This window comes from Myripristis murdjan, chromosome 22 (genome assembly GCF_902150065.1).
Source record: "Myripristis murdjan chromosome 22, fMyrMur1.1, whole genome shotgun sequence".
NCBI lineage: Eukaryota > Metazoa > Chordata > Actinopteri > Holocentriformes > Holocentridae > Myripristis > Myripristis murdjan.
In genome coordinates, this window is record NC_044001.1 from 13639357 (window position 1) to 13651736 (window position 12380).

Consider the following 12380-nt stretch of genomic DNA (forward strand, 5'->3'; position numbering starts at 1 on the left):
CTGCTGGAGGTGTTTGAAAGTTACTGAGAGATGGTTGAGAATAGGTAGGAGATAGTATTGTACCCCGGGCTTTGCAGACATAATAGGAAGAAAAAGAAGATCTTTTTAAACCAGTTGTCAGCGCTTGTACAAGGCAGGCACAAAGAACGCATTCACTCGTTGTACCGATGGAAAAGTGCAATCAACTCCCTCAATCTGCTCTTCATTGATGTGCCAAGCTGTCACCCCATCATGGCAGACAAGACGAGGAAGGTGAGGAGGCAAAGACACAAAAGTATATAGGTTATATGAGATTCTGTCATACCTCATAGAATTTTCTGATGTTGACTGTATAACGTTTACTGCCGGTGTCAGAGACCACTGAGACACTGTTTCTGGCAGTAAATGGAGGAGATGTGCTGCTGCTGAAATGATGTTTTCCAAGGTGTGTAACAAAAGAAAAAGTATATGAAAAAAAAAACAACCCTGTGTGTGTGTGTGTGTGGTGCCAGTGTACTGATGACAAGCAAGTTGGAGTAAAAAAACTCACCCACTCAAACCACATCATCCTCCATCCCTGCTTAAAGTGTGACTTCTGCTTCTGCTCCCCACAAGGCTGAAAACAAATTGCTTGCTGACACTGTGCCATTTTCGGTTCATTTCCACCTTTTCTGGGCGAGCAAGTCTTTCTTCTCTGGCTTTTAGTGTTGTCTAAGCCTCACCTCACTTCACGTTCCCTCGCTTCTCAATCAAAAGTTCAAGGCGAGGTTCTGGCTTTAATGACTTTCTTTTTTCCCTTTGCCTCCGTACGACTTGCTTTATATATAGATAAACACTGAGACGTAGGCGAGCCAAGGTCGGGAAGTGAACTGAGATTGGGTTAGATGAGGGCTCTACCGTGTTTTGATGTGCTTTGAAATTGCTAAGAGCTCTCTCCCTTAATGCTGTGCTAACATTATCTCAGTGAAATACGCACTACATACATGAAGGAAGACCTGCGTTTTAACACATCCTCACACATGCTGAGAATGCAAACATCCTCTACCCCTCTGGCTTGATCATCTGAGAAGAGGGGATAAAGGCTTTTGTATGATAAATTGATGATGATCAGTGAAAACACCTGTGCTTCCTCTTTTCCTGCTTTCAAAGTGAGTTTGCCATTACAAATCTCTGCGGGAAAAAAACAAAACAAAAACAAACACTGATTGAGGGTCAAGGGATCGCTCATTGTGGGCTGTTTTCCCGGTGAATAAACACTCAGACTCATCTTGATGTACATAATTTCCCTTTTTGTGCTAAAAATATGACATTTTGAGTGTGTGGAAAATGTGTTTCATCTCGCTGAAATGTTGCCTTATTCTTTCAAACAAAGGTGAAGGGGACTCACTGTGTATCTCAGAAGGTTAAAGTTTAAAGCAGGGTTTAAGTCTTATTTGAATAATTTTATTACATGAAAAAATGAAAGGCTTTGGAAGCACCGAGTGAAAAGTGTAAATACCCTGTAAATATTCCAACCCTTACAGCGCCTAAAATAACAAAACACGCATGACAGACAATGACTGCATATTCATTCACAGCCATCACAAGTTCATCATTACCTATCTTGCACTTTCTGTTGTTTTTGGCCTTATAAGAGCTGTAATGAAACTTTGCATTACTTTTTTCACAAAATACTTCCAGTCATTTTTGTGATTCTTTCCTGGGCCCCTTGGAAGATGTCCTCTCATTTATTTTATTATTTTTTTTTTTTAAAGACAATGTGGATTCAATCATTTTATTGTAGCCATAAATGTTATTTATAGGGCAATAAGTAGATTTCATGAATTCCGCTGCCGCACACTGTAGCACAGCTGACCATAATAAATCTGTTGTTGATCAATACCAATTACTCTATCATTATTTTTCCCTCACAAATTGCCTTTATATATTTTTGGACAATCCAGTTCCTCCACCCCATCCACTGACATAAAACCGATATCCTGTTGGTTTACAATTTTGAATGATCCCTCCATATGTTATGTCACAACCCAGCAACCTGTTATAGCAAGAAATACATAAGACCAAAGGACTATAGATGCCATTTAATAAGGCATTTAAAGAAAATACTGTCCTTTTTGGCTAATAACAACTTTACTCGCTCATTTTCACTGGAAAACCCTCTCAAATCCATTTTGACGCAAACTAGCAGGTCTGGGTTCACCTGCTAGTATTGCTAATCTGTTCCACTGAAGTGCAGCAGAGCCTTTCCAGTGAGCCAACATAAACAACAGCAGGACCCTGGCTCTGGTAGACCTAAATGGACCAGAACCATAATTATCATCATCAGCAAACCTGTGTTTACCTGCCAAAGGGTTTACATGGATTCAGTGCTTGGAGCGGTCTGACATGACTTTTCTGTACATTGCTTCCTAGTTGTAGTTGTATCACTGGATGTGCAGTGTGATTATACATCATCACCACTAATGCCACATGCACGTCACATGGAAAGGAAAGTAGAAGTCGGGAAGATTCCAATTAATATAACTTGTAAGTATTTACATCAGGCGGACAGTAAAATAAGCCGATGTTACAGATCCACACAAAATATGTTCGGTTTTACGACAGACAGAGTTGGATTTGTTGGTTAAAAAAGTATGCATGAGAATTAAATTTGGATGTAATTACGGCTAATGAGGCATTCCATTCCATTGCATGAAAGGTACGGAAAGATGATAAACATCTACATCTGCATTATATATGGGGGCTTTCAGAATATATGTGATTCCTAGTTGTAATTATGAGTTGGATGCTGACATGAATGCTATTTTTATGTCCGAAGTTGGTACTTAAGGTAAATACCATACACACAGATACTCATACTACCAATTAAACATAGTTTCCCTCTGTGTTAAGGGACATAGTGAGGATGTATGGTATAGTCTATAATTTAAACCCTCAGTGTCTGTGTCCCACTGCACTGCCCCAAACCACCATATCTCCCTCAGCCGCTTTGCTGAATGGGTGACAAATCACACCATGTGGTCATTGCAGAAAAAGACCATTATATTTTAAAAACTGCAGGAACATATGAAACAACTGGGGCGCTATCTTCTTTTGTTCATATTTCCTCTCTTGCGCTGTTTTTGACATCAGCCTTCCTGTGATTGTCCTTTGTGTGCGGCGACACCTGCTCCTTTTCTTCTCTCTTTCCTTTCTCTTTTCTCCTAGTCTTTTTATATCTCCCTCCACCAATCTTTATGCCTCACATGCTTTCACACTCCATTTTGCATGCTGGCTCTGGGTTTCCCCATTGTGGAGAACGCTGCCTGTTTTGTGCGGATGTGGAAACAGTGTGCTAATATTGCCCGCTTATACCCATTGGGTGGGATAATGGCAGCCATCACTCACTGATGCAGCACAAAAACTGACATTTCTCTCTTTGTGCTGACAAACAGCAGATACCTCCCACTGTTCTGTCACTCTCTCTTTTCTTTTGAATATTCCTTTTATTCTCCTTGAACACTGTTTCGACCATTTTCTTTTCTAATCCCAGTCTTTGCTTCATTTCTCTCTCTCCATTTCCCTCTCTTAGACATTTAACCTGGGCTGGTGCAACAAGGCAAAGGTCATAACCCCTTAAAGGATTTTGTAGCAAAAATGGAAATAACACAGGCTTGTAAATGATTGCTATACACAGATATAACTTACCGCATTAAAATAACAAGTCACAGTAAACAGAGAGAGAGAGATGCAAGAAGTCCTTCAAGGTGCTTTGTACAAAATTGCCAACGTTTGTGAAGTGCCATGAAAAAATGTACCGTGCACCACACTAAACCAGCTAATTATGGGCTCATTCAACAGTTTTGTCGGTTGAGTTGAAACAATCCTCTGCCCCTTTAACAGTAATGGGATCTTCATATTGTCACCCTGTGACAAAAAGCAGGTTTCCACAGCAGATATGGCCCATGTATGAAATCTTTAATCTAAATCTTCAACATCTTTTCTGCATAGGGCATTAAAAGTGCCAGCACTTCAGAATCAGATTCAGAAATACTTTATTGATCCCCGAGGGGAATTTGGGTCAACACCTTTAGCCCACGATTTTAGAACCTTGCTGAATGGCCAACATTTTTGTATTTAATGTTACTGGAAGCGTTGAACATCTTATTTCTCATTAGGACATATAACTCCTGTCAGATGATGTCTTTAAAATGACCTCCCCTGTTATCTTTCTGTCTATTCCCTCTAAAACTGCAAGTTCATTCAGGGTTTTACTTTGATCTCCAGTGGTATCACAGATGACCTGCCTTTGGTCAGACTCAGAATCATGCAGCCCCCGTTTTGATTTGTCTTCTACTTGAGCGGAGTGATCTGTGCAATACTGTCGGCTCGGCAGTGACTGTTCAAGAATAATAGCCCAGTCCTGAGACAAGCTCCCTAGATTCTCTTTAATAAGAGGCAAATGCTTTATATAATCAATTTGCTCAGCTGCGTGGATGGTTGCCTTTTTGAAAAACAAACTTATTTACAAGATACTGTGAAACTTGCAGGATTTGATGCTAAACTTACACATATTGTGGCAATCGCAGGTTTATGTCTATTATTCTGGTTATTATGAGCTCTCTTTTGCAGGATATATAAGATCAGTACACATGAGATTAATTTTACTAAAACAGCACACCATATAAAGACCCTCTGCCCCCCTAGTCATGTCTACATATAGCTTTCAATCCCCACCATCATGGAAGTTTCTCAACCTTGGTGCAAGGGATTTTTTGTTCACCAGATAGCTGTGTAAACTCCATGAACCTTAATTGGCAGCTTTAGACAACACCTAATGCCTTCTATCCGTGCAAAAAAAAGAGAGCCAATTAATTAAAGAACTGATGTAAACACTCGACATGAAGGACAAAACAACTGCATCAACAAACAGCAACAGCAACCACTGCCCGCAAGGGGTGCCCGGAGTGGGAGGCATTGTTAAGAGGTATGAGTTTGCAATATGTTTCTCTCTTTCAATTAGAAGTGTGAAGATGTCTGGCATGTCTGGTCCTCTCACACCGGAGTGAACTGCAGAGGCTTATTTGTGTAATTGCTCTGACTGGTGTTGCAGCCCAGAGGTGGGCCCGGCAAAACACCAGACTGACCAGTCAGCTGAGAGCGGAGACGAAGGCCGCCAAACACCGCATCTCATTTTATGAGGGTAAGACACTTGGAAAGACCACTAGGATAATTTGTTTATGCTGCTAGGCTTTTGTCCATGAAAGCAAAATTCAGTTAAATTAGTAGGGTTTAACTGTTCCAGAAACTAAATTCATTGATGATAAAAGTTGGATAAAAAATCAAAAAGCAACTGATACACTTGAAACACATTCCAGTAATATCATCTAATATATATCCTCACTTAATCTAATGCAATGCAGAGACTGGTTGGATTGTATATGACTGCAACCTCCTATCTACATATTGTGATTGCTCCAACTACAGGAACAGTTTCCCTAAAATACACACAAAAAGCAATAAAATTACTCCTTATCTATCCATCTATCTATCCAGTCTCCTCTGTCTGGTGACACTAAACCACAACGGGTCTGGATGTGTACTTATTTGTGGAGCTCAAAAACATTTCTTAGGCCTAATTAGCAGGTACTTACAGGTTGTGTACTTCAGCAGGAGATAGTTCCAAATAGTTCCATCCATCCTGAGGGGCAGTGGATTATGTTGGGTATTTGTGTCATTGATTTTGGAAAGAGCTGTTGCTGCTGAGTTTTTCACATGTACATTTTTCATGGTTTGAGCTCCAAAGTATCGGAGGAGTGCTCCTGAAGCCTCAGGACTGTAAATCGAACCAAAGCACAAACTATCTGGAAACTATTTGGATGCATAGATTGCACTTGGGTGTTAGAATGACCAGGTAGTGGCCGGATGATGCAGTAACAAAGATGCCAAGGCTATGGTAAGGTGTACCAAACCGGTGCTGTTTTATTCACCAAAGCAAAACAAAATCCACAGCAGTACAATCAGGGCAGCAGCACCTTCAGTGAGACAGATGGAAACTGGCACTTTATATACTGTGTCACTGGCTGGCTAGATTGTGTGCATCCACTAGCAGGTATATTTAATAAATTATCACAGACTAAATTACCATAGACAATTTATATAGAATATGATTTTACAATTTATTATCCCCCAAAATAAACACATAAAACATAATTACAATAAATATATATTGCAACAACCAACAAAGTGGTTGTTACACTGGGTAAATAGGAAAATCACTTTTTTGTATTTTTGGGTGAACTGATCCTTTAATATGTAAGCTAAACTTCTGAATGTAAGTCTAACTCAAAAACTGTGAGGGTAGGAGTAGTTTACTGGCTTCTTCTGTACTAATAGTACAGCCGACAACATGGTAGCACAAACATCAGTTTCTGAGTAAAGGATGACAGGGCACGGTGCAAAAACACCACCGTTAGATCATAGATGATAGTTTTAGACAAATAGAAAGCATGCCATCACCATTCTAGTGGTGGACTGCTGGAATGCAGCTGCTGTGGAAACCACAAAAAGGAATTAGATATTGATATTTTATGTCTTGAAACAACACAATGACTATAAATAAGGATCAAGCTATTTTTTTTTCACCACAAGCTCAAATCTTCTGCAAATCATCTTTTTCTACAACTGGACTGTGCATAACACAGTAAAGCTTGGCCTTTTCCCATTAACCTGATACATCCAGAAGCTGCTTCATCTGGCCTTTCAAATTGCTGTCTCCAGGGTAACTGAGCTCTTGCTCCTGTAAGTGCTGAACAGAGAGAGCAGATGATCCACCTGAAGCCAGACTGCAATCACCTCTATTCATGGATTAAAGACCTGACTGCAGCTTGAAGTTGCAGCGTTTCAGGTGTGGGTGTCTCGCGGCTTGAGGGGGTGTGGACAAAAATCTTATTGTGCTGTTAAGAGGTAGCAATCAGCTGAAAATGATGGCTGAATTTGACAGGGGAGGTGATGTTTTGCTGTTTTCACACACAGCTACACACACACACACACACACGTGCACAGGTGTGCTCGCATACACACACACTTGCAGACGTTGCTCCTGAACCTTCCCCTTGATCTGTTCTCCCCATGGTGCAGGCAAGAGTTCAGGACATGAGAGAAGGGTGGAGGAGGACGGAGGGGAGGGGTGCAGGGTGTGTGGAAGGTCAGTGATCCGCAGCCTCACTGGGCCAGGAACGGTGGCTGCTGTGTGGCTTCGGCAGGACAGCACCACCCGGCTGCAGGGTCAGGGCACCAGGGACTGCGGGAGCTCTCCCCCTCGGATGTGACAAATACAATGTGACATGTCAGTACACGCTTGAGAACATAGCCTTCTTTCACTCATACTCACACGCTGTGTTTTTTCCCTCTCTGTATCCCTCTGTCACATACACACACACACACACACGGGAAAAGACACATACTTACAAAGAGACACTAGCTTTCTCTCTCTCTTGGTTGCACACACATACATACACAGCACAGGAGCACAAAGACACTCACAGAGAAATTCAGTTATTCACTTTCACATGAACACACAGACACACACACACGAACGCATACACGCACATCACTCAACTCCCCCTGTGGCTGTCATCAAAAGCATCCACTCTGCCCTACACTATGTAAAAGTAACAGCTTGCTTTTATTCTCTCCGGTTTCAGTCTCCGCTCTTCCTCCAACTCACTCCTCCTCTCCTCTGTAGTGCCTTCCAGTCATTCCACGTCATCCCACCTCTCCGACACCTCTCCTACCACCCAGCAGTTAAGTGCATTTGCAGACCCTCTCAGATAGGCTGTCATATATATTTCAAAGGCGTTTCAAAGCACATTCAGTAGCGCACTGAATGCACATTCACCAGAAGGCCATACGGGGCTCACTTTGCGCTGCAGCTCTTTGGAGTCATTTTTCATTCTTGAATAAGTCAGTTTTTGAATGCCTTGCTCTTACACTCATTCTGACATTAAAGTATACCTAAGATTTTCACAGTGGGCCAATAAAATATTTGGCATGTTTTTATGGGGTTTTAGGAGATGTCTAGCATTAACAAAGGGTCGAAATGTATTCATTTACGACTACATTTTAATGTGCATGTGCGCGCACACAGACATGGACACAGACACACACACACACACTGGCTTCCTTGTAAAAAGGTATACATTGATTTTGCAACAATATTTTACTGTTATTCATTGCTACATACAAACATAGATTATATAATTTATTTTAGTTGTAAAGCTGCTGGGTTGGTATTGATAGCACCGGTCAATAATATTGAGGAGAGAGTGCTTGCTCACTAGAAGTCATTTGTAGGTTACATTTTTAATAGTTTTCAAATGTTGGATACCTCCTTTGGAGCACACACACACACACACACACACTCAAAATGACACACATGATATGAAACGTCATACGCAGATGAAACAATAACATAAAAAGGGTGACAAAAAAATCCAAGTATTACCTGCGTGAGCAAAAAAGAAAAAAAGTACATTCAGACATCTGCAGAGTGATCCCAATTTGGATATCCTCCTTTGATGCTATTATGGAAATCACAGTAAATTCACCTGCACGTCTGTCTGTGCACATAACCCGCACCCTGCATCACAGAATGCTGGGAAGTGTTAATAATATTTAAAATTAAATGCCATCTGTTCCTATTGCCCACTGTGAATACCAATACGGCCGGCAAACGTTGCAATTAACAGAACCAAGATGTCAGAAACACCAGAGAGGCAGGCTTAGAGCCTCTTGCCCTAGGAAAAGAGAGGCAGATGTGATGTGAGCAGAGATGACTTTCTGTTCTGGAAAAAAAAGTCCTCTTGCCCCCCCTTCCCCTACCTCCATCTGCCCACATGTGATAGGATCCCTAGTATCATCTTTACTTAGGGAAATCTGCTTTGAAATATATAGGCTTTATAAATGCCTGTCTCTGTCTATTTGAATGTTTCGTGCTCAGACCGGAGAAGCATCAGTCAGGTGAATGAGAGGCATGCTGTTTTTGCTCAAATGAAAGCAAATTGCATTTGCCCTGCCATACATGGTTTGTCGCTGCAGGGGTGTAGTGTTTGTATCTGTGTATGTCTTTGTGTGTGTGAACAAGAGCAGGGAATGGATTTGGATAGTTCAATAAATATATATACTGTATATAGAGACAGAGCTTCAGAGGGAGGCAGGAGGACAAAAAGCCAGCGAAAAAGCCAGCGAGGCAGCCAAGAAGGCATATACAGTAAGCTGAGGTGAAAGAACAAACAGAGAGGGAGAGATAGAGAGGGAGAGATTAAAGGGTTATGGGAGTTGTGTACCGAAGAGGCTAGCTAGTGCTGGGCTGGGTTGTGCTCCACTGGGATCACTGGTGTGACTGTTCACACATTCAGGTTCATGTGACTCTGACCTCTGGGCGAGAGGAAAGCTCAATTCTCCGGAGCGTAGGGTGATGCCAGAACTGCTAAAAGCACCACCAGTGAGGTAATACTGAGAAAGTACTAGTGAGGCCTGCAGAGTGTGATGGACTTACTTACTCTGGCTAAATTAGACCCTTTATATATCTGATGAAGACAGCCTGACACCCAAGAGTGAGACAATGCCTGTCTATTTAAGATTAAAGTCTATGAGCCTTAGACAGCTTCAAATAGACATGTTATATCCACCATTGGCCACCTAGGCCCTGCCCACAAACATGGAAACAACAGATAAAACTTGTGTATCGCATAATCAGCTGAATCATGTAAACAATAATCAGCCTGACTGCTGCAATACTAGAATAGATGTAATATCCATATGTTTATCATCTGGGCTTGTGTCTGATTATTGCTGCTATGGTCCAGTGGGCATGTTAGAGTGTATGCTCTGAGGGAGGGCAAGCCATGCCTTCCAATATCAGCTGGCCTCAGAGCTGCCTCTATAATGCATGAGGATCAATACGCTGTGGCTTTCTGAGCGAGGCCCTGCGACTCTGTGCCCATATCAAGTATCGCCTGCCAACTGCCCTGCCTTTGAAGAGAGCTATGCCGCTGGATTTATCTGTGCTCTAGGGAAAGCAGGCTACAGTCTGGATACCCCAAACTGTTATTGTTTGGAGGAAAAGAAAACCATAATCAAAACAAAGCTGGTAGAACTGTGTTTGAGGTATTTCTGACACTCACAGTTTTATGACAGTATTTGATGAAGATGTTTAAAGAAGCGTTATAGCGATCAGCATTAAAGGGGGATTTCTCCTATAATACATTGAATTATATTGTGATTATAATTTGTCTTACATTAAGGTATACTTTTTAAAATGAATATACAAGTGCAGGCAATGGAGATGTTGGTGCAAGCGCAGCAGCGGCGCTCCTACAGTGCAGAATGCATTATCACAAAGTGTCGTAGGGACTGGCGTCAGTCATGGCCAATTAAATCCCCTCCTCCCATTCACTGCAGTGCACTCCCCACCATGGCTCACTGATAATTTCATAATGGACAAGGAGAGTCGGGGCTGGCTCACTGTCACCTGGTTTTGTGCAGTGACAGATTAATGTTGACTTTGTGATACAATAAAATGTATTCCCATTGTTTTGATGAAATTGATCCCATGCATCTGGTTGTTGGTAGTGGAATTAAGTCATTCACTTAGTTTTTATAGCCTATGTGTCATCTATGTATCATTGCCAAAATTGCACTGTGCTGTTTGATTTGTATTGACACTACACTCCATGTGTTCCCTGTCTAATCTGGCACAAGCTGAGAATCTGCCAAACAGGCACAGGTGGTAAAATAACAAAATTACCACTTTACTGGGGCAAGGTCACTGTGCTTGATCTGCCCTGGCACAACATCAGGGCCTTAAGGTCTTTGGTTGTGAATTTTTGTTTTTCTCTGAATCTCTAATATGTCCAACTGACTGTATTAGGTAAAACCCATAACAGACCTTACAAACTTGAAAACTGTACTTTCAAGTGTTTCTTTTTTTAGTATTCACGCCATGTTATTTTGTGTTTCATTTTCATCCTTTCAGCTATATTTAACGCTGCTTGTAACAAGTGTCCTCCAGATGTCTACACTTGGCGGACAAATTCAAACACATTAGCTCTCAACAACTCTCAAACCAAATGAATTTGCGCTGAAGTATTTACAGTTTGGCATTTTGTAAGTTTATGCATGATAATTAAACGACTGTATTTCTCAAGATTTTTTTCTGGTAAACTGCTTTGACTCTGTGCCATGGCATTATTATCAACTTTTCGTGCATCGATTTTTTTTAGGCTCAAGTGTGGACACTTACACCATGTATATACATTTCCTAATAATAAATCACCACAAAACTCCTATAATATTTCCGTTTGAGCAGAATGTGCAGTTATAGTGACCTATCACACTTTATGTTGTTTTTGTTTTAGCTTCTGCAGCATGACAATATCTAAATCTAAGCAAAATTATAATGATTTATTGGTTTGCTGTGATGTCCCTCCTAAATTATTATAGAATTTCTGCAGTCCTTTTTTGGTTTGGTTTCACAGATGAAAAAGTACAACTGATATTAATTACCACAGTATCATGCCAGCTATGAATTTTTTCTGTTGTTGGAATAAACCGTAAGAAACTACATAGATTATTGCTGCTATCTGTATTCCCTTTCCCATCTGGCTGCATTTATCGCAGTTAGATACCTTGCACAGTTTGTGTGACTTTCACAACCTGACGAACTGTTAAACCCAACAAGCCCCTGGCCACTCTCCCTGCAGCCTAATGGCCTGCTCTGATGGCTGTTTGTCTTGCTTCATGGTAATTGGGGGACAACAGTCTCTGCTGCAAAGTCTTTGCTTTTCTTTTCCTGCTGAGATTTTTTCCTGCTGGCCTCCTCTGGGTCTTCTGTTTTGTAGGTATGAGTTTCTGCTCTAATGATATCATAATTGCTGTTTTCCCTCACAGCAGACGACGGCTGTCGGGCCTGAAGGTGGCCTGGCAAATGAGCTGGAGATCAAACCAGGGACAACATGATGATGGAGAAACAGCGTAGGAGCAGGAAAAATAAGACATATTCATCAAGGCAAGTTGTAGTGCAGCGATGCTGTTACTTGCATTTCCCCCCTCATTCTTTTCCTATACCCACCAAATGCCTTTTCTAGAAAGTTTGAAATATGAAACCGCCTAGATACTCACAATACATCATTAGCAACAGAAAATGATGCTGAATTTCCACGATGTAAGGTGAGTCAGAACTACGCGTGTGCCCTAGAAAAAGCTGTGGCAAACAAAAATGTTAACTTAACATGTAGGGTGGCTTGCATTAGTTTACAGACAGACAAACATACAGAAAAAGAGACATACATGCGCACACACACACACACACACACACACACACAATTCAAGAAATTGGCAATGTTAACAATATATTCTGT

The 12380-nt window shown here is 41.3% G+C and overlaps 1 protein-coding gene across 1 annotated transcript in view; it reads left to right on the forward strand.

Moving 5' to 3' along the window:
* The first annotated feature begins 4859 nt into the window (after positions 1–4859).
* The window catches only part of pacrg (PARK2 co-regulated), a 144034-nt gene continuing 136513 nt past the window's right edge, over positions 4860–12380 (forward strand). Inside the window, exons 1-3 of the mRNA XM_030044893.1 lie at positions 4860–4932; positions 5072–5161; positions 7099–7285. Coding sequence (XP_029900753.1) covers positions 4860–4932; positions 5072–5161; positions 7099–7285 — 350 coding nt within the window. The remainder of the gene's footprint in view (positions 4933–5071; positions 5162–7098; positions 7286–12380) is intronic.